Here is a 27,448-nt window from a genome sequence, read left to right as displayed (position 1 = left end):
AGTTATCTTTATTGATATATCAGGAATTACATCTGATTTTTACTTGCTATTATATTTTTCAAAACACATTTCCAAAGTTATAAACACAAGAATACCTGGGTGTCCTCATTTTCAGATTCATCATAAGCAAATGTGGGTATTTTATAAAATTTACAATTAGTGTTTTAAAAAAATGTCCATATGGAAATTTCTGCAAAATTAATTTTAGTATTTTAATGAAAATTAAAATTGAAAAATGCTAAGGCTTTAGCCTCTTGATGGTGAGTACACTGAAAAAAAGCACAAAAATAGATCCCAAATCACAAACTTGTAGAAAGGAGTTTTGTCATTAAAGCTAAGAAATCCCCAAGTCTGGTTTATATTCTGTGTTTTGGAAGAGGCTTTTTTTTTTTTTTAAAAACTCATTTCTCCTCATTTTGAATGGCCAGCTAGACCATGTATTATTAAGAGAATGCTACGAGAGTAAATGTAGGCAGGTTCTCACGGCCTCGTTCTCCGGCGGTGACCGCCCGGTGGGAACACGGTACCTGTAATAACCAGGCATCACGATGTGGACGCCAGCGCTCGGCTGGCAGATAGCTGCAGCGTTCTTATCATCCATTTTGCGCACGGTGTCTGTGAAAGGTCCCGTGGCATTGATAACACACTTGGCTCTCACGTCAAATTCCTGCCCTGTGAAAGAAAGCAGCGTCAATCACACACCCCATTTGTTTCTCAGCCCACTGACGCTTTGGATTATTATTCATCTATTAACTTAACCTAAGGCAGAGTATATTGTATGCCACACCAAGTGTCACGGGCAACCGGAGTCACTGAAAAGCCTCACAAAAGGCTCACATCTGAGTAAACTTACCAAAAACAAGCTCGAACTGCAGGAAGAAAGCATGCCGTTTTTTCATTTCAGCTCTCATTCTAGTTTGCAAAATGCCCGGCCTTAGTGCCAATTATGAAGAAAGTGAGTAAATTGGCCGCTTTCTCCTTAAAACTCAACTGTGTAAGCATCGTTGCTGTAAGACAGTAAGTTTCCCAGTGCTGGTTTTGTTCAAGGAAACGATGTAATTTTGTAGTTCTGCCTACCCGGCCAGAGCCGAACAGGAATGAAAGTCTAACCAGCGTTAAAGTGATTGGCTTTAACATCTGGGCACTGTGCTTCTGTCACCTAAATGACACTTTGAAACTTGGCACATTTATGTAATTTTATTAAGACCATGTTTTTGTAAAGAAAACAGAATGCATTCATGGCTGTGGGGATTTTGTGGGCATTTATTATTATCATTATCATCATTACTATTTAACACAAAGAGGAAAAATTATCGTCTCAACAAGGGTAAATCTTCATGTGTATCCAGTCAGTGTTGACAATAAGGAATATAATTCATATGACTCTGAAATCTGGCTTGAATAAAAGAGAAGTGAGAGAAAAATTATCATTCAGTCATTACATGGGCAAGGCCAGATGCTAAGACATCGCTCCCTGCCAGAGCCTTCGCGTACCTGTGAGGACATCCTTGCACCGCGCCCCGCTCACGCGCTCTTTCCCTGTTTGGGGGTCTGTCTTCTTGAGCAAGCTCACTACCTCCATGTAATTGGCCGTGGCAGCCCCATACCTGGCAGCAGTGAGAGCAATGGCAAGGTTCATCCGTGCGTCGTTGTGTTGTCCTGCAGCGGGGGGAAGCATCAGAGGAGGGACAGGAGTCACCTCGAGCCACAGACTGGTGGTACAGAAGTGTGTCACAACAGATATGTCACATCTGTCCCTGTCACCCGGAATATACATGATGGCTGGTCAGCTCTAGAGGGCATGATTTTAAAATACATGGTCATTCTCGGTCAGGCATTTACCTGCCATTTCTACAAGTGCACTATGTGTACCACAAAAGGATGAAAAAATCCCTTTCCGACAGAGCTCACATCAATTATCTCAAAGTTAAGAAATAAGTAATTATTCTCTCAGTTTGGGAACATATGTATATGTCAGACTTTCCCTAATACAGACAACCCGTATGCATGAAAGTGAAGCAATTCAAAACTTCAGAATATTTGACACCCCAACTGGTGTTGATTAACAATTTTTATGAATATGTGCTCTATCTAATATTCAAAATCAAGAGCTTAATCTTCCATAGAGCATCTCTCTGTATTCTAGAAAAGGATTTTTCTTGGTTTGAATTTTGATCAGAGCTCCTTAAAATGTAACATTCTTTTTAATCGTACATAAAAGGCAAGAAATTAAGCAGTGCAAAATTTAATTACAGAACAATTCCTACCTGTATTGTTAAAGATTTATTGCTGAAAAATCCTAGTTAAAGAAAACTAAGGGGGAGGAGAAGGGGGGAAGGATGATTAATCACTTTAAAATACCGGCATCACTGGAGAGTTTTTCTATTTATTATTGCCAGTGGAGTTAACACTGACCAGGAGGAATTACTCCACGTTGCAGGGGCCAGGTTCTCTGTGCCCTGAATAATTAATTACCCAGGGCTAGATGTATTGAAGCAGGGTTCAAATTCCCACACACTGGGATCAGTGCTATCAAGATAATACTGATAAAGGCACGAATTTATAATGGATATTGTTGTTGATTTATGTTGCCAGCATACCAAACATTTAGTATAAATGGTTTATGTAAAGTCTCTTCCTTGTGATTCAGTCTGCGCAGGGCCAGAAGCACCACACAGGTCATCTCTTCCAGCTAAAAGGGCAAAGTTATAAAGAGAGAATCAATGCTGAAGATTCTGCCGCCCCTCCTCACAAGTATCTCATTCTAGATCGGCTGAACTATTACGATCCGCCAAGAACCTTTCCCTCAAGATTAAATCCTCTATCAAGTGGAGAACATGCATTAAACCTCGACATGCAAAGTAAGGAGTTATTTTATCCAAACATTAATAGAAGGAAAGCAACAGCAGCTGAAGTGGGAAGAAAAAAGGGTAACATTTCTATCAGGTCCAACTCAGTGCGACCCTGAAGCTGTTATTTAAACAGTAAAGTGAAGTTTAAGAAACTAACTTTTTTTAATGAAGGGCTCACTTAAAATTGAAATATGCAAACAGTTCAAAGAAAAAAATAAAAATCCTATTACAGAGCTTCTCTTTAAAGAGATTACACATCTAAACTAAAGAAAGTATTCATCCCACCCAGTCTTTCTAGTGGATTTACATACATAACAATGAAACACCCTCTAGGGGCGGTACAAGAAGTCCAGTCCTGCTTGTACACGAGGGAAACTCACCCATCCAAGTGCGCCTTGATTTACACACAGGACAAGCATCTGGAAAGCCACGTGTAAATCAACTATTTGAAATCCTATATGATGTCACCGTTGAAAGGAACCAGGTAGAAATCCCATATATTAAATGGCAGATTCCTTTGTAAAGGGGTACATCTATTTACACACTCGTCTGGTAATGAAAAGTTTTGAAAATACAAAATCTTTCTTTTAATATCTTTTTAATTTATAAGTCTCATTGGGGAAGTATTGGTGTAGTCTGTCAAGCTCTGTTGTTTCTATACTGAGATATATCTCCCTCATTAGCTTCCAAATCCCAACACTTTTGAAGGTAAACAAGCTCAACCTCAGTTAAAAGTGTGAGGTGGAAACAAGTTCCTCTGGTCCTTACTTTGCACGCCCACCCTGACACCCAGCAGCACCTGCCTGGACTCCAGTCAGAAATGTTACTTATTTATGAAGGCCCTTCATGAGGCTCCTCATCTGCCACAACTCTTCTACTTCCATCATTCTTACTATCTAGGATTGTCAAAATATTTACAACTCCCTGGACATCCATGTCACTTCATACATTCTTGCTTTTGTCCACACTAATTCTTTTGGCTGGAAAACCACTCTGGGAGCTCTGGACAACCCCTATTCATCTCTCATGAGCCAATTCAACTATCTTCCCATGACGACTCTCCTCTGTGCTGCGTCCCTCTAAGGCAAAGTTGCTCATTCCATCTTCTGCACCCACATTATACCTTGTACATACCATTTTTATAGTCTTTATGATACTATTCATCCGTATATCCATCGACTTAAAAAAATAATAAGCCTTGGTTGTAAGTCAGGCACTGTGACAAATGCAAGGAACTCAACAGTGAGAACGACAGAGTGACTCCTGTCCGTATGGAAATTATATCCCATCGTAATTACTGTCCGATTCCCGTGTCTCCTCCGTCCAGGCATGGGAAGACAGGAAGTCTTACTTGCTCATTTTTCCTTTTCCTTATTAGTACTAAGCACAGAACAAGTACCCAGTAAGTGTTAAGTTTAGCCAAATTCCGTTTGATGTGTTAAACAAGTTTATTTATAGTCTTGAATGTATAGTCTTCTAGATTTACATAAATCTTAAATACTTCTATAAAATTTTAGTCATACATTTACAGTATTATCTCTAATACGGAATGAAATGCTTTGTCTCATGTTAAAAAAAATTCAGACATTAATAAGTTGGTGACAATAAATTTGAGGGGAACAGGGAAAACCTCAGAAATGCGTAAAATCTGAATTTAAACCCAAACTAGCTCTTATATTTAAGTTGAATAAGTGGGACAGAAGGAGAAATGGTTATGAATGATTCCCTCAAGATTTAACCCACAAGTTGCCCCTGGCTCTGCAGGGGAATGCAAACACAGTTATTATAAGCTCCTAAAAATTAAGGCGTTAAGTAATTTGACTTCCCTCTGGGCCCAGGAGCTCACATTTCTCCCCAGAAGTCCCCTCTTTGCAGACATTCAGCTTAATTCATTTACCTACTTAGATACAGGGCAGACCTCCTCCCCGCCACCCACGTTAAATTCACCCTTTACCCTGAGATACCCAGATGCTCGCAGTGTATGCTTCCTGTGATACGTGGTGTATGTTCACTGTTCTTAACTAAATTCCTCCCAACCCCCTTTCCTGACATTTGAAGGTATCTATATGCCTCCGGCAATTTTATTTCTGGAGAAAAAAAGTTTTTGACAACACTGCATGTCATTGGAATGCAATACAATCATCTCAACTCCCCCACCCAATTGATCTGCTCATTAAGTCTGGATTTTTAAGTCCATCTCCTTAGAGCCAGGCAGCATGATACTATTCACTGATCACTGAATAGCTTTACATTGGCACTTAGGCAAGGACCCAGACGGGGACTGTAAAAATCTGTTTCCTACTCTGTTCTCCTTTTGCACTTGAAATCTTACATACGTGCACGCACTGAACTTACAGCTCACATGAGAGGAAGCACACAAGAGGTAGAACTGTAACTGTTTTCTCTTGTTTAGAAAAACAAAATATAAAATCCACTCACCAAAAAATATGAAGGTCAGTAGTGGCAGAGAAGGATTTTACTTTAGTCCTCAATGGTCTTGCACCCAGGATAGTGAGAGAGACTTTAAGTTGAAAAACAGTTTAAGATGTAAACCTCTAAAAGACAAGCCTCAAATATAAATATTTTGGAGACAGAGCAATATTGCTCTCCTTAGAGGGTTTCAAAGCTTGGCAGCTAAGTTAACATGCAAAACAGCTGAAGAAAATAGAAACAATAATTGAATGTGTAAAGGGTATGAAGAATGAGTAAATATGGGAAAAACCCAAGGTTAACAAATTACCTGACATTTTCCTGGTCCTTCAGATCTAGAATTCTGTGATGCTTTGAAATTCTACATACAATCTTGTTTTAATACAACATACTGTTAAATGACCATTTACACAGATAGCTACAGACCGTTTTATGGACCCAGAAATCCGTAGAGGAGGTCTAATTGCTGGCAAAAAAAATTCGTTCTTAATTAAAATAACACCTGCCCATAACTTCATCATCAATAAAAGACTGCCGCTGTTGAAATGCTGAGATTTCCTTCCACCTCCCCAGGCCCTGATCCGGGGCTTATACAATCATGGGACTACTCCTAGCCAAGGGAAAAGGGATGCTTGAGAGAAAGAATCCCTCCCTAAAGCTTTTCTAACAAAATCCATAGGGCACGCTTCATTGTCTCAAACTGATAATGACACAATGACCTCTCAGAAAGCTTCTTAACTGTCTGGCGAAGGTAATTCAAAGGCTAACACACCAAAACTTGAGCTGACCTAATATAATCATTATATTTAAAACCTCCCTTTCTGATGGGAAGAGTACAGGTAGAGGCAGAGCAAGATAGATGTCTGTGTGTATGCACGCACGTCTGTGTGTAAAGGGATGACTGAATTCTGGGTTAAGTACATATGAGTAAGCTTGAAAAGGAAAGTCAAATGAAAATATACATTTCACGGTAAATTATAGCAACAATGAAATTTCCCCCAAAAGTAAATTATTTATAAAAGTGAGTATTTGTGTGGGGAGCAGAGGGGACCAGGGAGACGCATGAAGCAGTTTAGGGAGAAGGCACCTTACAAGACACAGAGAACAGCTCTAGGCTTGGGATGACTGGGTCGTAAGTTTGAGTGACTCACTAACCTAGTGGGGAGGGTGTGGGTGATGTACTGCATTCCTCCGGGCTTCAGTGTCCTATAAACGGAGAGGGGCTGGGTGGGCACCTCTGAAATATACGTGCATGTAATGGCTGATCTTCAACAGCTGCCTATCTCTTTCGAGATCTCATTTCAACATTTTCCTCATTTCTGGTCTCTGTGACTTTGGCTCAGCATGTCAAAAAAGAGACTAGGCATTAGTAAAGAACCAAAGATAGGTGCTCTATAAAGTAAATATGAAAAATAAAATCAGAAGTCATACCCTTCCATTAGCTTTAGAATTATAATGAAACCTTGATTTGATTAGTTTTATGAGCCAGGTAGTATAATGCAAACATTGTCGCAATTCTTCACCGCTTCCTGGAGCCATGCCCATTGCCAAGAGTCTTCCCGGTTCCTCTCCCACTGTGACTCTGAACCCTGCCACGTAAAACTGGTTCGGTCAAGGGAATGTTAGTAGATGTGATTTTTAAAAGGAGACCCTGTCAATGCCTTGAAAAGGACATGCCAGGGCCAGCTTGCTGGTACAGGAGGACGACGGGAGGCCTGTGGTGAGTTGCCCTAGTCATCCCAGCAAAGGTCACCCCACATCAGCTGACAGTCAACACCTCCAAACAAGAGTGCAAGTTCAGCGGAGACCAGAAGGATCACTGAACCAACCCCAGACCAGATCAGAAGAACCACCTAGATGAACACTCCAATGCACAAGTGGTGAATCCTAACTACTTTTACACTACTGAAGTTTTATGGCTGTTATGTGGAATTGTCACAACAGATAACTTTACAGGCAATTTTCTAATAAAGTAAGTCCCAGCTCAAAAGCAGGTTTTATCTTCAAAACTGCATTCTAAGACGGCTGTTTAGAACACAATTCATTTTCCTTTAGGAACGCTATAAATAGGTGGTGGTAAGGTGATTAGTTTGTGCTGCTAGAACGACTGAGTACACTGGGTCCCTGAATGAGGAAATTAATAATGATTCTAACAGCCTTGATGCTCACCATCCCCTCACTCTCCCTAAATCTACAGGCTGACCAAGGTGCTCATCTTCAAATCAAACTCTATACTTTCACACCTCTGACTTTTTGCTCACGTAACCCCTACTCCATGGAACATCTCACCCGATCTGGTAAACTATTCAAATGTTCATCTTTCTTTCATGACACCTTCCCTGACTCCTCTCAGACACAATAGCCTTCTCTCCTGTGTTTCTATGGCACAACGTACGCACCCTCAGTACAGCACGAACTATTTTCTAAATAGTTGCATTCAATACTCATTTATTGAGCAAATATACTAACTGCTTTTAAATGTGCCAGAAACTATGCTAGGAACTGAGTCTACAACTAGACATCCAAACAGACATAGTTCCAGGCCTAGGGCACCTTGATTCTAATAATATGTTCTGAGAAGAACATGTATTCTTATTCAATTTTGATTTACTGGTACCCACCAGAGCATTTGCTACCCAGTAGACATTCAGATAGCTGTTGAATGAATGAATAAATGAGTGAACGTGATTATAGAAGATAATCACAGGTCAGAGATTATTCAAATATGGGAAATGTGCTCAGGCCTTAGAGATTCTAGGAGTAGTCCCTGACCTCAAACCCTACCCCCACTATAGCTGTGGTCTCAACTGACCCACGGGGCTGTTGTCTCACTACTTAGTTACCCAGCAGACCATAGAAACAGAATGTCTTCTATCACAACATTTTTGGTGAATGTACAAGCAAAAGGAACAGGCTAATAATAAAGTTAAAGTGAGCAGGGGTTTGCTGTATGACTAGAACAGCAAGTGGCAGACCCCTTTAACAAATCCTGACTGAGTACACACCACGGGCCAGGCATGATGCCAGGCATTAAAGATCCACCGAGGAGGGAAAGCAAGCTTCCCCTGGTCTCTGCTCCATGAAACCACATTCTTACAAGGAAGGCAGGTAAAGTCAGGTCAAATAAATTAATAAGACAATTACAAATTGCAATAATGGCAATAGAAGGGGAAACAGGGGGCGGGGAGAGCAGCTCCTGGGGGAGTTAGAGAAGGCAGGGCAGTTAGGGAAAGTGGTCAAGATAAGCAAGTAGAGAAAATGCAGAAATGGCAAATAAGTCCTAATAACAAGACCACCACCTATAAACTGTCGTCACTGCTAATGAGCAATTCTATCCAAAGCTTAGATGAAGCATAGACTATCAGAAATGTGACCACGGTATTAGTACAACCACATTTGGTTAAACAGTGCCTGCAAAGCGATTGTTTTTTCATTCATCTTTCAAGCAGTCATCTGTATTTTATATACACTTATCAGGAATGAAGTCTGAAAATCTTTCTAGGTTCATGTACATTTTCACAGGAAATGTCTTCTAGTATAGACTGGTGAAACTCAAAATAAAAGCATAATATTCAAAGTTTATGAATTGGAGTAATTTGCTGTCACTTATCTATACGACAGTTCTCAGGAAGAGACACCTGTTAGCACTGAGCATGTAATCATTTTTATTATTAAATACAAAGGTACAATTAAATACAGGCAGAGGATGTGACCTGCATCATAATTCTGCCCAGCCTTCCTCTTCACAATATCCTTTTCATTATCGCGGGCCTTTTGTTCCTTCATCTTTCTTTTGTCTCACCCTAAGTTCTCGAATAAGCTATTTACAATCTGAATAATTAGCAATCAGCATGGATTTGTGGTCTCTGGCCCCAAGTAAACGAAACATTGTGCAGTGCCTCAACCTGACATATTTAAGTACATAAAGTTTCTATACCCTCAGGGCTTCCCCTTCTTGAAAAAGTTTTAAATGAATCTAGTGAAGAGTAAGTTTTCTACTTTTTTGGATACTTAGGAACCTAGCTAGATTTGAATGAAAATAAAACTACACTTAAACTGCAAAGAACAGAATGCTCCGAGTATTCATTTGCTCTGTCTGTGCAAAAATGACTGTGCATCAGTTTATAGTGAAGACCCCTCCCCTCCCGTGCCTACCTAGGACAATTAATTCTCTCTCTCGTATAAACCCAAAATAGGTTTTTATACCTATGAGGAAGAAAAGGGGGAAAGGAGCAATGTGACAAAGATTAATTGAAATGAAGTTGAGAAATCAGGATCATGATATACTATAGAGGCTCTTCTACAGGCCACACAATTACGAAGCCTGAAGCCACAGGTCATCCTCCTTGGTGGTTTGTGAGATGCGCCAGGGTCACGGATAAGCCGTCTTAGAATGCGCAGCTTTGAGGGTGCGGGTCTTTCGTCACTGAGAGCTGCGGTCTGAAACGCGTGGTGCCCTAACCCAAGATAACTGACCTGAGGATTTACTTCTTTAACAAATATTTATTAAGCACCTACTATGTGCCTGGCAGTGAGCTAAGTATCACTGTGGGGAGTAGAAACTGAAACAGACTGGCCCAGCCTCCCCAGGACAAGAGCAAGTTTACAGTCTAACTTAAAAAGGTCACAAGTTCCAAAAAGTCTCTCCATTTCTTAGCTCACTTCCTGTCTCTTTCCTCTGCAGTTTTCCTAAAATATCACCAAGCACAGGGCTCCAGACACACCTTTCCTTGCTTATGTTACAGGAAGATCTGCAGGGCTTCATTCATAGGCATGTGTGCTCAAGTTCAAGTTCTATCTCTGCCAATCATGAAATCATTGCTAGTTGCTTCATCTAAGGTTCTAATTTTTTTTAAATTGTCAGTTTACAGTGTGTCAATTTATGGTGGAAGCATAATGCTTCAGTCATACATATACATACATATATTCATTTTCATATTCCTTTTCGTTATAGGTTACTACAAAACACTGAATATAGTTCCCTGTGCTATACAGAAGAAACCTGTTGTTTAACTATTTTAGATATAGTAGTTAATATTTGCAAATTTCGAACTCCCAATTTATCCCTTCCCACCCCCTTTTCCCTGGTAACCATAAGACTGTTTTTTATGTCTGTGAGTCTGTTTCTGTTTTGAAGATAAGTTCATTAGTATCTTCATTTTTCTTTTTTTTTTAGATTCCACATATGAGTGATAGCATATGGAATTTTTCTTTCTCTTTCTGGCTTACTTCACTTAGAATGACAATCTCCAGTTCCATCCATGTTGCTGCAAATGGCATTATTTTATTATTTTTATGGCTGAGTAATATTCCATTGTATATATATACCATAGCTTCTTTATTCAGTCATCTGTCGATGGACATTTAGGTTGTTTTTATGTCTTGGCTATTGTATATAGTGCTTCTATGAACATTGGGGTGCATGTATCTTTTCAAATTAGAGTTCCCTCTGGATATATGCCCAGGAGTGGGACTGCTGAATCATATGGTAAGTCTATTTTTAGTTTTTTTTAAGAAATCTCAAGACTGTTTTCCATAATGGCTACACCAAACTATATTCCCACCAACAGTGTAGGAGGGTTCCCTTTTCTCCACACCCTCTCCAGAATTTATTGTTTGTGGACTTTTTAATGATGGCCATTCTGACCAGTGTGAGGTGATTAAGGTTCTATTCACTCATCTATACAAGGGCAATGACAATGGGATTGACAGAGGGTGAGGAGTGAGACAGATAATGTAGGTTATGACATAATAGTTTTTTAATAACTTTTAACTATTATTATTAAAAGATTTTAAAAATTACTGAAAAGTCAAGACCATTTTGTGCCTTAATTAAAAGATAACACTACTGCTCAAAATACTTAAAAGATAAAAACAAAAAAGCTCTGTATATTTTCTAGTTCTAAATGATTTCTAGCTCATCAGCCTGGCAAAGTTTTCCTGAATGTATAACAACTAATCTCTAATCTCTGCACTTCCTGAACACTGTCTGCTCTTTTGTTTCACTTTCACTCTCTTCACGTTTTACCGCTGACAAGCCAGGTATTCTTTTCTGTGTGTCACCAAGGGTAGGGAGACAGGAGAATGGTTTTCAAACCAGAAGGAAACAGCATTGACAAGATAACAGAGTGTTTCAGAATATTAGAATCATCAAGTCTTCAGCCAGAGGACTTCATTTTCTTTTAAAAATAAGGAGCCTCTGCCAGTTTCTAGAAAAGAAGTCAACCCTTGCTATAAATTGGGAAAAGTCAAAAGACCCCAGTTCTAATGCCTCAAACAGCCGCTAACTGGATGTGTTTCTGTAACAGGTAATAGTCTGGGTTTTGTTTGTTTTTGCTTCCCAGCATCCACCCCGCCTTCTCCCTGTCACATAAGCCTTGCAGAGGCAGAGTCCACCTCCCCGCTCCGGGATACTGGCCTCTAACCCACTCCACCGATCAGATGCTCTCCACACAGACCTCAGTCTAGAGCCAGTGACTCAAAGAAGCGGACATGGAGAATCCAACCTGAAGGTGGGGGCAAACCAGCAGCAGCAGCACCATCCCTTTCTCGGGGAGCAGGGACACAGTTGCCAGCAGCGACGACAGAACAAGATGAGAGGGGCGGTAATCAGCATGAAAGTCTCCAGTGCACTGGTTCTGGGATAGGATTTTGCCTGAGGCTTTGGTTGCTACAATTACTTTTGGTCCCTTAGTCTTTTTTTTTTTTTAAGTAGAAGTTTATTTCTCACATAAATGAAGTCTAGATGTATGAGGTCTGATCAATATGCTTTCTCTATGATCATCAGGGGTCCAGGCTTCTAGTTCCTTAATATCTGTGGTTAAAGATGACTGCTCCAGCTCCAGCCATTACATCCCAATTCTAGTCAGCAGAGGCAAGGGGTAAAGAAGGATGTATCCCTTCCCTTTAATACATTTCTTTAAAGTTGTGCACACTGTTTCCCACTGGCCAGAATCTATCTAGTCACGTGACATGGCCATGCCTAGTGCCCTGGAGAAGGCAGTCTTTATTCCTGACCACCAAACAGCAAGGAGATAACAGATACAGGGGGAACAATCAGTCTTTGCCTTGCCTGTGTTCCCTCCTGGATCCTATATCCTCCCCTCTTGCCCATCTCTAGGGTGACTGACTTGGCCTGGTTTGCCTCGACCTTTCCTGGTGTTTGCACTGAAAGTCCCTATGTCCCAGGAACCCGCCCCCCCCCCACCTCCCCAGCTCAGAGTCATGGGCAGGCAAACTGGGTTTTGTCCCTTATTCTTCAAGCATGTCTTCAGCAGCTTTCCCAGCGGTTCTGCCTGTTGATCGATGGCCTCTCAAAAAGTTATTTTCTCCTTAGGGCAGCCCAATTTATTTCTCTTCTGCCTGTGACTAAAAACCTGGGCAAGTCCTAAGCCTCAGTTTCCCTACGGCTTGAGCCACAAGTGGAACTTTGTGACCTTACAGGTGCCCCCCAGCTCTACCAGTTCTCTCAGTAGCAATCACAAAATGTCAAATAAGCCAGCCGAAAACTTGAGAATCGAATCCTACCACAAAGTAAAAGGAGCCCTCCAATGGGAAACGATCCACCTCTCGTAAAAGAACTGGGAAAGGTGAGTGAATCCTTTCACTTACACAGAACTACTTTTCAGTCCCGTCTCCTCATTTGTGTGTAAGTACATGCACACCACTTTTTACAAATCCGCTGGAATGCCTCCATCTGCCCCAGGGGCGATTCCAAGTGTGAGCGACATAATAAGTACCTGGGACTGTGTGCTAAGGACCAGCTGGGGAATTCTACCCAGAAGCAGCCTTTTGAGAACCTTTATCTGTTGCAAGTGAGTCATGTATCTTGTCAGATTTCTGTCTCTAATCACAGGAAGATTCCACACCTTATCAACTTGTTATCAAATCAGTCTGACCAGAGCCCAAGATCCTGATTGTCTGGAAAGAATGTGTACTATCACATTAACATGAAAAGCAGGCTAACTCAGCCCAGGGAGAGCACTGGACCTGGAGACTCAGAACACCTGAGTTTAGGGCACAGTGTGCCAGACTGACGATGCTGGGCACATTCCTTTGCCATCAGTCTGTTTCTTCACCTGCAAAGCAGAGTTCACACCAACTTTGCTGCAGATCTTTTCGAGCCACTGAAATGATCACATTAGAGCATAGGTGGAAGCATTTGTAAACTGGGAGGCATCGTAAGAATTATTACTGATGACAAAGATTTCTTTCTACTATATTTACCCTCCCTCTCCTTTGGTTTGAGATAGTCTTTTACTTGTTATTCAAATCATAAGCATTCTTCAGTTTTCAGAATACTATCTCTTAGCAGGTTCAATGTTTACTGAGAAACTTTATTTGGGGCTTGAACCCTAAAAAAGAAGAGTAAGAATTTAATTCTCTTTTTAATTACAAAAACAAAATTTTCAGACTCATTTGACAAATATATCTTTAACAATATTCTTTCAAATTATAGTAAAAAATATCCAGTTGCTTCTGCTTGAAATTGATAGTTACTAAGCAAAATCTTGATCTGTTTTTTGTGTTTTGTTTTGTTTTTAAATAGACTTTATTCTTTTAGAGCAGTTTCAGGCTCACAACAGAATTGAGCAGAAAATACAGAGTTCACACATAGCCCTCCCCACTCACACATATATACTCCCCTACCCTCAACATCCCTGTTAATCCTGATCTTAATTTGATTATTTAGATAGGTTTGCCCTATGGGATTTTTTTTTTTTAGTAACAACACTCATGAGTCATTGGATCTACATGGATGTTTTGATTGTCATAGGAATTAATAAATTAAGGCAGGGACTTAGTTCTATCCACTCCAACCATCACCATCACCAACTTATCTCTAGGAAGGACAACAGTGCCAGGCATGGAGAAGGTGATAAACTATTTGTTGTCTATAGTAAACAATTTATAATTCAGTAGTCTGTGAGCTTGGCTAGTGCCCATCAATTTAGCAGAGCCTTATCACCCTGAGAGATGTGAAAAAACAGATTCTGTGAACCTTTACAGCCAAGATCACGTGCTCAGGCAGAACACTGAGGTGCAAGCATGGTGGGAACCTGCTCAACAGGGCTCTTCCTTTAATGTCACTACCTACCTTCTATCAGCTAGTAGAATATCTGATATCTCTCAGATGAAAAGACACGAATAGGATGCTTATACACAATGTACACAGTGAAATGATGTCAACATTACAACTGTATACATCAAATACTATGCCAGACGCTATAGCCATATTTTTAAAGCCAGCATATTTGTTCTTCTGGATAGATGAACACAAAGGAGAAAAAAGACTAGAGACAGTAAGAAAAAAGATCTCCTACGTAGCCTGCGTTGTAGCTTAGCTACATAGATGACTCAGTATGACCAGTCAGACTTTTCAAAAGGCTAGAAAAATAATTAGATAACTACATTCTATTATCTAATTTGAAAACATTTGTTTCTAAGTACAAGAAAACAATCCATTTCCTGACACACACAAAAACAGTTTTGTTTCATTGCTCGAACCTTCAATGATACTTCAACTTCTGGCTGGCCAACCTATATCTCATATTAAATTTGAATATGGACAATGTACTAGATGATATTGGAAACTGTCTTTAATTTAATTGGATATAATAATGAATATAATAATGACATGGAGCTTTATATTGTTTAAAAAAATAAAGAATGGTCCTTATACGTTAAATATGCTTTAAAATGTTCTAGGTGTGGTGATGACCCATTTTTTCTGTAAAGGCCATACGATCTCTGTTGACCCACTGAACTGTGCTACTGGCAACAGCTAAATGAATAAGCATGTGGCTGTGTTCCAATAAAACTCTATTTTATGGACACTGAATTTTAAATTTTACATAACTTTGCGCCACAAAATCTAACCATTTAAAAATGTAGAAACTATTCTCAGCATACAAAATAAGAGGCAGGCAGGGATTTGACTTCTGCTTTAGGAGTTAAAAAAATGTATGAGAGAGAAAGGGAAGGACTATATTAAATAAAAGTACCTATGAACTGATAATTGGTACAGCTGGAGATGGTACATAAGAGTTCAAAATCCTATTCTCTTTTGTATACGTTGGCCCATTTTGACAAAAAAAAGTTAAAATGTTATAAATCAATGAAAGGAATCCTTTCACAATGTGTGTGTATGTATATATATATATATAGTCATCACATTGTGTACTTTTAAATATCTTACAATTTTACTTGTCAATTATACCTAAATAAAGCTGGGGGAAACATTCAAGTTTTAAAAAGGGAAAGAGGAAGGAAGGAGGGAGGAAGGAGAGAGGGAGGGAAGGAAGGACGATTCTTTTCCCTGCCACCACCACCATCATCCACCATTATGCTGGTGAGGCTCCCAATGACAAAGTTACTTTGGTTCAAGTGAAGCTGCCTTTACTCTGTCATATGCGGTCAGACTTTCCACATCAATGTCAAACATGGTTGTTCAGAACTCCTCCTCCAGGGGGAATGAACTGACTATTGATCTAATCAATACCCCTGTACTTGAGAAAGACATTTCCAATATTCTAGACAATCTGACTCAAATCTGTGCTCAACAAATACGTAAGAGTCTAAAAATGAAATGATTCAATTAATAGGCTATAGAGTCATTTCTGGTAAACTACTAAAAAATATTAAAATTACATAGTACCATTAAAACAGCTTTTTCACGGAAAAAGTTTCAATAAATGTCAAGAAGTTTTCCCTTTGTCTCTGAAATTCTGGAACATGGTAACATGAAGCAAGACTCAAGTGTAAAAAACCAACAAAACAAAAAAACTAACCACACCCTCACATCTCTAATCATTTCCTATAATATAAAAAAGCAGTAAAAATAAAGTTAGATATTATACAATGCCACCCTAAATTGAAAACACATTTATTAAATTTTACTTTCAACTTTTAAATACAAGGCTGGGACATGCCATGACTATTACTAATGTTTTCACTTGCGTTTTATAAGAAAAAGCAAAAAGAACTAAATACCATGCTTTGGGTGAATAGTTGGTGAATAGTTTCTTGCCCCTATTCCCAGCAATTCTCAAAATCTTCCTGGAAAAGTTAGCTAGTGGTCATTGTCAAAGAAAGACTAGATTAGTTTCTATCTGAGACTGTCAAGGTACTCTCAGGCAGCTGTAATTACTGACACCCTTCAACTTGCAGCCTCAGCCCTAAGCAGTCCCTGAGTCAATCCTGACCATACTTGGTAATAAATGAGGAGTCCCAGTCTTCTAGAATTTGAATCTGCCCACAGATTGTTATCTGCCTTCTGGGAACCACGAGACAAGGGAATCCCTGGGGTTCACCAGACTGCAGTCACTCCCGCCATATACACCAAGCATGAGAGTCCCTCCCCATTATCTGGATTGCACTTCAGTTCTCACTTGGACTAGGACACTGCTCTCATCTCAGTTTGCTTGGCTAGAGCTCTGACATTCTGCCTGGCTCTTCCTTCAAGGACGGGCCTCTCTCTCTCCACTAGACCACCCTCTGCCCCGTTTCTCCCGAAATATCCCCAATATGCTGTCACACGCTTGACTTCACGGAGCATCACTTCATTGAGAAAACTGCTTCCCTGCTCAGACCCGCCAGCAGTCTCCTGCATGCTGATGAGGGCCGGGATGAGGAGTCCTGGGGTTGCCAAGTCAGCTGAGACAGGTGCTTAGGACTGCCAACCACTCCACTTGGAAGACTGCTCATGGCCAGGCTAGCCCTCGAGCCTGCCTCTTCCTGGTTCACTTCTCTGCTTCTAACAACCTGCCTTGGGAGAGCCCTGTCCTCACACGTCACTGAAGGGTGCCTATATTTTAAGGGTAAAAAACAGTTCAGCAGATCTAGCCAAGGATTAGTGCTGCCGCATCTAGCTGTCTATAAAAGTAGATTTTGTGAACTTCTTAACACCTGTAGAGAATAAGAAAAGTCACTCATCTACCCTTTATCAGTACATAGTTCAGGATACAAATTCAAAGTCTATTTTACTTCATGAGCTTTTAATTCACCTGGTCACAAATTGAAAACTTACATGTCAAAAATAGTCAATTTAATGAAAAACCTAGCCTGAGAATCAAAGACCCAGACTATAACAGTCTACTTACTCACCTGAAGGAGAGGCCAAATTATAATATATTACTCCATTAAAATACAACTCAAAATGCAGCATATTAGTCTTCAACTTAACACACGTCTCAAAACTTCTGAGGAGCCCTGTTTCACAAAGACGCTTTTGTAAAACAACCTCACAGCACTTTGATGTGACCGTATGTTCATTAAAAGGAAGTATTACTACTTACATACATAAGGTACATAATGAATTCAGTATGTGAGTAGAGTTGGCTAATGCCATTAAAGCACATGCCAAAAGCACAGACTATAAATCAAAATGTGATTTGTCAAAGTAAGATCTTAATACGATGCAGGTTAGAAATAAGTAAGCAAACCGCTGACGTTCTGATCTGGAAGCGGTGAGGAGAGCTAAGCCCAAGCTGAGACCAGGTTGCACTTGACATGTCTTTGTTCTATCTATAGCTTTGGCTACTCCTCTCCTCTCCCACCTGGATGAGTACAAAATTAGCACACACCAGGCATTCTTCACTCCCCCAAGGGTTTGTATCTCTCACACTGCTTTAAAGACTGATATTCTTTCCAAAATGTTGACATAAGCCAGTTGGGCAATTACAGATTTTTTTCAAAGCCCACATTACTTAAGTTTTTAAAAATCTAGATTATTCTTAAAACTGAATTTGGAAAACATTTGACGTTAGTTTATTAATTCACTTCCAAATTGAGGAAGACTTCACAAAAGATCAGAAAGGGCTGACATCTACTAAATATAAAGGCCAAACCACAAAAAGCAACTATTAAAAGAATAGGAAAATCTAAATAGGGAATACCGGAATTGTCCAGGAAAAGTGAGCGAAGAGATAGACCAGTGTTATACCGTCTCTTTCCTAAGCCTTCGCCTCTCTCTCAGCCTGGGTTTCTTCAAATCAGCATAAAAAAATCACATCCAAGACTCTCCCATTAATCACCCAAATATGGTCCCTAGATCCCAGTTCCCTGCATCAAATGCTGTCTTGAGTCACTGGAGGCCCACTGCCTACAGAATTCAAACTGGACTCCTCAGCGCAGCATAACTGCGCCTCCGTGATCCTGGCCGTTTGCTCCCCCACACCTTTACTCGCCCCATGCTCACTCCATACAACTGCTTCCTGTACTCTGTGAGCCTTCATGCTTTTGGCCACAGAGTTCCTTCACATCCCCCGCACTGACCTCACCGAGCTATGCTACTTCTTAAATTCAGAAAGGATTGCTTACTTGTGGAAGCTCTCCTAGATTCCCCCACACCCACCTTAGGTATATGCCTCTCACAGAACCTGCCACACAGCACTGCAAACCATTGGTTTGATTGTCTGTATCCTCCAAAGAGCTTTTTGAGGAAAAGACACAATTTGGGTTATTCTGCATATCTCCAGGACCCATTACGTTGCCTGGCTTTAACATTTGACTCAGTACGTGGTCACTGCAGAGGTGAATAAATAAAATTGCTAGTCCTGGGGGAAAAAAGGAAACTAATGCTATCCTAACTAGAAAGATACGAGTTTACATACAATTTCAACTTGCCTGCAAAATGCTGCTTTCTTTACGGTCCTTCCAAACATCCCAAGACTAATATGTTAAAGACAATCTTGAAGAAGAAAGTAAAAATTAAAGAGAAGAAAATCTTAAAAAGTGCTGATATTCACTTTTACAGCCTCACAGACATGGCAGTAATACAGAGAAAGCCTCAACTTAGAGTAGGCACACTTCAATTCCAAAGCAACACGTGTCAGCATTCAGTGAACTTTTTCCCAAGAATTGGACTTCAGGAAGTTCAGTGGTGTTTACATGGAAACCCTTTTCTCCCCCTCTACAACTTGGGACTTCTTACAAACTTTTGGAAAGCAGATTTATCAAAAACAACTAGGAGAGGTAAGGCCCAAACTGGAAGCCCTGCAGATGAGATCAGATTCCTGGACAGACTTATGTTTAAAGTCCACAGGTAAACACAGGCTGGTCCAGAAGACCTGCAATTTGGGGAGGAGCAGCTTCAGCAGCAGAAACATGAGGCTAAAATTCAACTACTGCTTTTAAGCCGTTCTCTGACATTTCTTCAGACGATCTCATGGCTCATGCACTGATGGGGGAAAATATGGCTTTCCACTCCTTCCCTCTCATTGATCAGTCACATATGGAGACCACCAAGGTGGATCCAGGGGCTCCACAGTGCTACAGTGGTACAGAACTTTCTAGAGGACTCGTGTTTTATTCTGGACCCAAGGACTCTGGGCATAAGGAAAACTGAAAGCAATGAGTGTGGTCACAACTTCCTGAACAGGAGAGAAGCACTCAGTGCTTCAGCAGCTGCTGCTTCCTCCTGCCCTTGGAAAGGTCCCCTCCTGTGGAGGTAGAGGATGGATTTGAAGGTCTGGGGTAACTTAATCCCCCTGGAGGAGGCCGATGGCAGGCCTCACAGGCTGTCGGAGCTCTTCTCCCCCACACACTAACGACCCAATAAGAAGTGCAGAGCTCTCCGAGCATCAGTTAGGAAAATGTTTACGACAACCTGTTTTAATAATTGGCTCTGTCCAACCCTAGACAAGGCACAATTTCTACAACAAATACAGGGAGTAGACATGGAAATTAGGGAACTGTGCTTTTTCTCCCGAGCTCTCTGCTCCTCAGTAGCCTTCTGCGTTCCTGTCCCTTTGTTGGTTATGCTCGGAATTCCTGCAACTTGCTTTCACCTGGTTTCTGAGTGGCACTGCTCTCTGCTTTGTAACTGCTGGTGCAGCCGGCAGAACAATTTCAACAAGAGCTGACAGGAATAGGCCCTTGTGGTGTCTCTAAAATTTCAAGCTCAGTATCTGTGAAAAATGGTTAAAATAATTCAAAGAAAATTAAAAGAGGGAAATAGTCTGAAATTTGTAGCTCAAAAAGTACACATACTGAGAGAAGACCACCTACTCAAAATCAGATGGTGGGGGAGCACTGGAGGGTGAGAGGGTGGTCACAGAGAGCCACCCTGCACACATCTTGGTAACACTGAGATGCACTCAAAGGCTTGTTGATCAAAGATACTTAATGATAAAAAGGGGAGTAATAAGTTTCAGACAAATGTCTAAATCAAAATGTATAGAGTGAATTAATTCTATTCCCATTTGGGGGCGGGGGAGAGAGAAGGACCAAAGTTACACTAAGCAGCAAATGTAGCAAATTAAAATAATTAAACCTTAGTGAATGAGGTATTTAACTGCATCTAGGTATTTATATACTTTACATATTACTCTAAATTATATGCTTGTTTCATTATGTTTGTGTTAATGTTTATGCTTAGCTTCTTTTAAGGAGGGTCTTTTGCTGTTTAAAAAACAGACATAATTGAGTGGCCAAATGTGTTTTTCTCTCTTTATTTGTACTGAAGGATCATGAAAATGTGAGTTTTACCCAAAAGAGATGAAGAAAAGAAATATACAAGTAGAAGACAGAGGGAAAAGGTAAAAAAAAAATTAATCTTGCTTTATACATATCTAGCATGTTGTTTTTTTTTTTTAATATTTTTTTGAAGAGCCAACTATTGACAAAGATAACTTGGGTTTATGCTGTTCCCTTAAGGGGGTGGGAGTAGTGAATTTGTCTGACTGTATTCAGATTAATTTTTTTAATAATAATGTATTTCTACCCCTTCTTTTGCCAAAACAGATTTGAGGTGACTACTGAGGTACAATGCTTTGCACAGAAAATTATTGAGAGAGGGAGCACTCTGGAGCCTCTTCTCAGCTGGCTTTCAGTCAGAATTCGCCCTCTATAAAGAAAAATAAAACTGCATAAATTGCCAAGCCCACTCATTATTGCATTTCTCAGGTTAAAAATTAGAATTTAAAACACGTGGGAAATATGAACTTTCTAGTTTACTGAGAGGCTTTGGAGTTACCTATCGCAAGTAAATTCAGAGTATATATTATCCACCTTTGACATAAAGACATAAAGTGCAAGTTATTTCATTTGTTCTTAACCTGAGAGTTGCTCATCTAATCCTTGTGTTATTTTATCATTTTCTTCCCAAAGACTTATTCTTTTGAATAGATATTAACTTACAAATTGGTAATGCTTCTCCAGTGAATGCATGAGTACCTCCTGGGTTTGGATAGTAGAGGAGCAGTAGCTATGTAAGTTGTGTGGAAAGTCAGTTATGTGCATGTGTGTTTGTGTGCATTTAATGTGCAAAGCTGAGGTTTTTGTCTTTCTTTTTTTAAAGGAAGTGGTTGTGCAGTTCATGTTTTCTGTGGGTGGCTATAATGATCTAAGGAGTGTTTTACTAACTAATATGAAGTGTGATATGAGTAAAGCATCAATAGTAATCAAGAAACCAGTGTGAAATTCACATTTTAAATAGTAGGCTATTTGGTTCCAGAGAATATAATCCACCAAGGTGTTAGCTTCATTTTTAAGAACTATGTACCAATGACTTTTTTTGGTTTTTCTATATTACATTACCAGGGCTTGGCTGTAGAATTTCTAGTTGAGACTAAAATACGGGGCTTTTTTTTATTGAAGCAATGTTTTTAGTAGTACTCTTTCTTGTAGGCTAGATACCAGCCTGGCTTTCTGTCACACGAAGAAAGCTGCTGTGTGCTGTGAGTAGGACGACTGAAAATGGATTTGACTACCATTTTTTCTCTCTTTCTCCCTTTTTCTAAACATTTACCTGGGCAGACTGTTGATCCTCCTAAAAGAATACTAGAAAACATGCTTGAGTGGGTAGATCAGTGGATACCTGGGACTCTGCCAATAGATATGGGAGGCATTATACTGTCATATAATAAAGTAACAAGAAAATCAGTCCCTGAAAACCAATCATCATAGCTTTATAATTTCCCATTTATGTCCCTGTATTCCAAAGGCAACTATTCCTTTCTCCCCTTCTTTCTAAATGCAACTATGTGATTGCCTTTTTGAGGAAGAATGGCTTTGAGACAAATGCACTGGATAGTTATTTTAAATTTCAATATGCAGCACATTTAAACATGGCTCTTATTTCTTGGGTGCATGTTTTCCCAATGTCCCTAAGACAAAAGTAAAAAATCCTTCAAACTTTTAAATCTTAACCATAAACTACAATTAATTGGTTTCATGTCTAAATTTTAATGCACCATTAATATAAAGAACATGAAATAAAAATTTACTAAGAAGTATATAATTTCATGTGTTAGTATAAAACAGACCCATCTATTTAAAAGACTATAATTAACATGAACATTTAGCCTCACTAAGCAGATTGGCTTTCGCCACAAGCCGATGACATGAACTAGATTTTAGCAAATTTAAACAACTCAGACAATATTTTATATAATGGTAACAGTAGCATTTGAGACTGGTAGCCTAATTTTAATCTGTCTATACAGATAAAACTAGTGGATGTGCCATTGTTTTGTGGTGTCCAAAGAAAGGAAATAAGATTTCGTTTTCACTTGTAAAAAGAGAAATAACTTGAAAATGTGGTTTACTGATGGCTAAGCTGTACCAATGGATATATTTTGATCTAAGTGGCTAACATGACTATAAAGTTTAACTCCATGAGATCTGGTTCCTGGATCCTTTTTAAATTCACCTTTTCAAAACTTTGTGGTTCCTTATACTACTACGGAATGAAATATCTCTCATATTAGGTGAGAAGAGTGAAGTATTACCATTATCTAAGAAATGGTAGGGGGGCAAATACAAGTGTACATATAATATACACATATGCAAATACATGCACACACAATGAAAGGATATGCTAAAATTCTGTTTTTAAAAATGTTATCTTTAAGGAGAAGGAAAAAATGGGGTGGAGTGAACAAGGAGTGAACAAGCTAGCCTTATTTGAAGTTTTTGTTTTTATTTTGACTTAGAAGTCCTGTATTTCACATAATAAGTTTTTTTTTTAAACTCAGCTTTAAAAAGGTAAATTCCTATAGGTCTAAAACAAAATTAATATGATTTGTTGCAGTGAGCTGATGGCATAACCACATTGATAGAAACTATGTCAAGTAGCTTTAAAAGACAGAGATCTGTCTATATATTCCCACTGGCATATACTCTAAGAACAATAACAACAACAAAACTGTAACAACAACAAAACTGTAACAACAACAAAAATTTTAAATTGGTTTCAGTAATAATATTTTTGGACGTGTATGATTCATGAGATTAAATAAAAGCCATGTACTCGTGAATTTAAAGTATAACTATGTTTAAGAATTCATCATATTTTTCTTCTTTAAACAAAAATTTCCCTTAACTCTTTCTACATAAAGGCCTAGAAACAATGACCAATCAGTAGCAATGAACAGCTGTAGCAAATAGATTATGGTTTCTAATTACCATTTCCCACAGAAGGAATCAAGCCGTATTAGAGAAATGACTGCTTCCAGGTCTGGGTCAGGAAAGTCACAAGATGAGCCTGGAGTTTCTTGTCATGGCAGATAACATAGAAGTCATCATACCAATGACAGCTTATCAAAAGAGCTCAGGAGCTAACTTGAGGAGGTGCCCATGGGCCAGAGAAAGGATAGTTTGAATATCAGTAATTCTAATAGACTGATACATATCAAATATATTTAAAATCTTGAGTTTAATAATAATCCAAAAAAATTTTCTTCATATTTGGAGGATACTAGAAAACTAACTCATTATTGTTGAAAACTAGTATATAAATGGAAAGAAACATTTATCCAGACATCTTATACGAAATGTACTTCAAGGTAGGCAAAGATGATACAGGAAATTATAAGTATTCCAACTAATAAGTGAAGTTGGAAAGGCAGAGTTAGAAAAGTATGATTTTTAGCTCTTAACCTCTAATGACATACTGCAAATTGATCTAGGCAACAACCATGACTGATTAAAAAAAAAGAGAGAGAAAGACAAAGATTTGTGATGGTAATTTCACATCACCACCTATAAAGTATTTTTGACAAAACAATTTGATTCAACCTCCTTGCAATTAGTCACCACAGATGCCCCACCTCCCCAACCAATAAACGATGCCTTTTTTCTTGCTTTTGTAACGCCCTAGCCCTTAAATCTGGGATGCTCTGTGATTCATTTTTAGTTAACAGAATGTGGCAGAAGTGACATGTATGACTTCCAAGGCGAGGTCAGAGGAAGCCTTGCTTAAATTTAAGCTTTGGTCTTTTGGTGCGCTTGCTGGGGTAAGCCAGCCACCACATAAGAAGTCTGTGTAAAACTCCAACCCAGCCATGTGGAAAAGCCACAGTGAGAGAGATGCAGGGCCGATCCCCAGTTGTTCCAGCCTTCTTAGCCCAGGAGCCAGACACCTGAAACAGCTTTCAGGAGACTCCAGCCTCAGCCACCAGCTCACTGCAGCCATAGGAAGGAGCCCCAGTGGGAAACACCCAGCTGAACCCATCCATCCTCAAACCTGTGAGAGTCCACTGATGTTTCAAGCCACTGTCTGGATGTTGTTTCTTGTGCTGCAGCAGATTAATGGAATAAGCCTAACAATCACTGTACAGGAAATACAGGGGAACTGTTAAAGCCGTGAGGAAACAAAGGAAGGTATGGGAAACCTGCTAGTTAAAAAGAATGAATTGGCATATATAAACCTTAACTAGGATTTTGCTTTGTTTTATGGGTTTCTTAATCAGGAGCCAATTAAGGTTATATGAGACTAGAGGTGACATGTGATCATGACCAGATATTTAATATTAAGGAATTATTGTTAAACATTTAAATGTGGTTGTATTTTAAAGAAAGCCTTTAACATTAAAGATATAAGACTGAAATATCACTGGATGAAATATTTATTATCTGGTGGGACAAGGGGTAGCAGATAGAAGTATAGATTAAGTTAGGCCATGAGTTTATGTGTTGAAACTGGAAGTTCATTTTTTCACTCTTATTACTTTTACATATGTCTGAATTTCCCTTAGTGAAAATGCATATACTTTGTTAAACTATTTGGCCTTTTTTTGTTAAAGCTTGTGACAGACTTAAAACCTAATGGTAGCCGAAAGAAGCCATGATGCTATAATCTTTATTTTGTAAAGTTCTTTTTTTTTTTAGCCAAGGGGAAAAAATTACTTCCACACCCCCTTAAATCCAAAATATTGATCCAGATATTTAGCTCGGCTTCCCCTTCTCTTGGAAAATAGGGATCATGATATCCTATTCCAGTGTACATGCTTAGTTTGGTCAACTAAGATAGTTAATGGGAGAAAAAATGTTTTGAAAACCACATTCTGCTACACAAATATAAAACCTCATTGGTAGTAGGGACCACATGTTTTGGCACCAATATTTGGGATATATGCTGTGAACTCCCTAAAGCCTGAAAGCTCAGCCTCTGTCCTTAATGCATTTGTCCCTAATACCAGGAACAGTGCCTAGAAAATAGAACCTCCATAAATACTTTTTGGATGAAAGAGTAAACTGGAGGAAAGAGGGCATGGAGATTTTTGGTACACCTGCTTTTGCCTTTGATCCTGCATCTTTTCAAAAAGGGTCAAAGCAACAGAGTGTCAGAGGTAAATAGCTTACTGTAAACCCACCGGAACGATCTGTTCCAACAACATATACACATACATATACTACATACCCTTCTATTGGTGAATGTTAGCACTGTAAAGTCTTTATACTCAGAGTACAATATGAATTACTATCTCAGTATGCCGCACCTGACCAAATCTACTTTTGTGTGCTTTTGATTTTCTTAAAAAAAAAACCAAAAAACCCAACTAATTATAGGAGAGGGAAAGTCTGGTATTTAATACGTGCTGGTCAAGTGAGCGATAAACAATTGCAAACTTTCCTAGGGGCTATTTTGCTCTGTCTCATCATCAGGAAGCTAAAGCATATGTTGGATGTTAGCCTGGGTGGACACAAATGTGTCCTATTTATTCAAGGTTTCCTTTGAAGCCGCAATTTATAAGTTTTGTTTCTTAGGGGTACATGTCAAACTTCATTTAGCATTAGTTGGTATCCAGAGACACTGAATAGCAAAAAGGCAGCATTCGGGGGCAAAATATATGCCTGCTATATGAGCAATAATGTCAGTTTCATTTATGTAACTCACAGAAAACAAGAAGAGAAATACAATGGAAAAGCTGACAGTAGGAAATCAACATAAAAATTATTCATTTAATTTACAAGTGTAAAACTGCATATGGACAAGGAAAACATTAAAACAAATATGTTTTAAATTAGTGTCTAAGAAGCGGATAATTTTAGAGTATGTTCTTTTAAAATGTGCTCTTTAACCCTTAAATTTCAAAGATTATACACTTCTGTGAAGCATGTTTGTATATACAATATTTTTTTTTCCCTAAAATTTTTTTGTAAATTTTCTGGAAGAATCAGCAAAATTTAAATATGCAAGGGGACGTGTGTAGAACTGATGCTTCACTTTAGAACACTTTCATGAAAAGTTGAAATTTGATGGACTATAGAATATCCATAAAATTGACCCAAATAAAACAACTAAAATTTAAGTAGTTTTTTATACTTATAAAGTTATTTTTCCTTTATTATTAACTCATTGAAATCTCAAAACATCCCATGAGCAAAACATTACAAGCCTAAATTCATAGATGTGTAATATGGGGCTCAAAACTCAAAAAAGTTTATAAACCTAAGTCATCTACTTCCATACTGTTGACTGTTTCAACTACACTACCATACTTAGAAAGCAATTTTCAAGTGTGATTGTGACGGTTACAACTGTGAAACAAGTTATTATGCCCTTTTCAACGTATCTTTTCTAAGACTTATCCCTGTGGTTCAGCTTAGCTTCGTTCATTCACTTTCAATGTTCTGTTTTACTCCATTATGAGTACTAGAGGTTATTCACTTGTTTGTCTCTTGATAGATACCTGAATTATTTCCCTTTTTGAAATTATTCCCAGTGCTGCAACAAACTTTTTTGTACATATCTCCTGGTTGACAGGTGTTAAGATTTTCTCTGGGGCATAAATTTAGTAGTAGAACTACTGAATCACACAGATGCACGCTCAACTTTACTGAGTGTCTGTTTTTCAAAGTCTCTATCAACTTATATAACACACCACATTATACTTTTACAAATTTTAAAAACAAAACTAAACAATAGATTATTTTAAAAT

General features: G+C 39.0%; 1 protein-coding gene across 7 annotated transcripts in view; it reads right to left on the bottom strand.

Moving 5' to 3' along the window:
• GPD2 (glycerol-3-phosphate dehydrogenase 2) overlaps nt 1-27,448 on the bottom strand; it is a 193,343-nt gene that overhangs the window by 34,149 nt on the left and 131,746 nt on the right. For all 7 annotated transcript variants that reach the window (XM_064484791.1, XM_031451426.2, XM_031451427.2 and 4 more), the window contains exons 7-8: nt 1,495-1,659; nt 528-672 (exon numbers count right to left, since the gene is read on the bottom strand). In XM_064484791.1, the coding sequence (XP_064340861.1) occupies nt 528-672; nt 1,495-1,659 (310 nt within the window). The remainder of the gene's footprint in view (nt 1-527; nt 673-1,494; nt 1,660-27,448) is intronic.

Source organism: Camelus dromedarius, chromosome 4 (genome assembly GCF_036321535.1).
Source record: "Camelus dromedarius isolate mCamDro1 chromosome 4, mCamDro1.pat, whole genome shotgun sequence".
In the NCBI taxonomy this organism is placed as follows: Eukaryota; Metazoa; Chordata; class Mammalia; order Artiodactyla; family Camelidae; genus Camelus; species Camelus dromedarius.
Note: the sequence above shows the minus strand (reverse complement) of the source record. Positions and strands in the feature narration are given on the sequence as shown.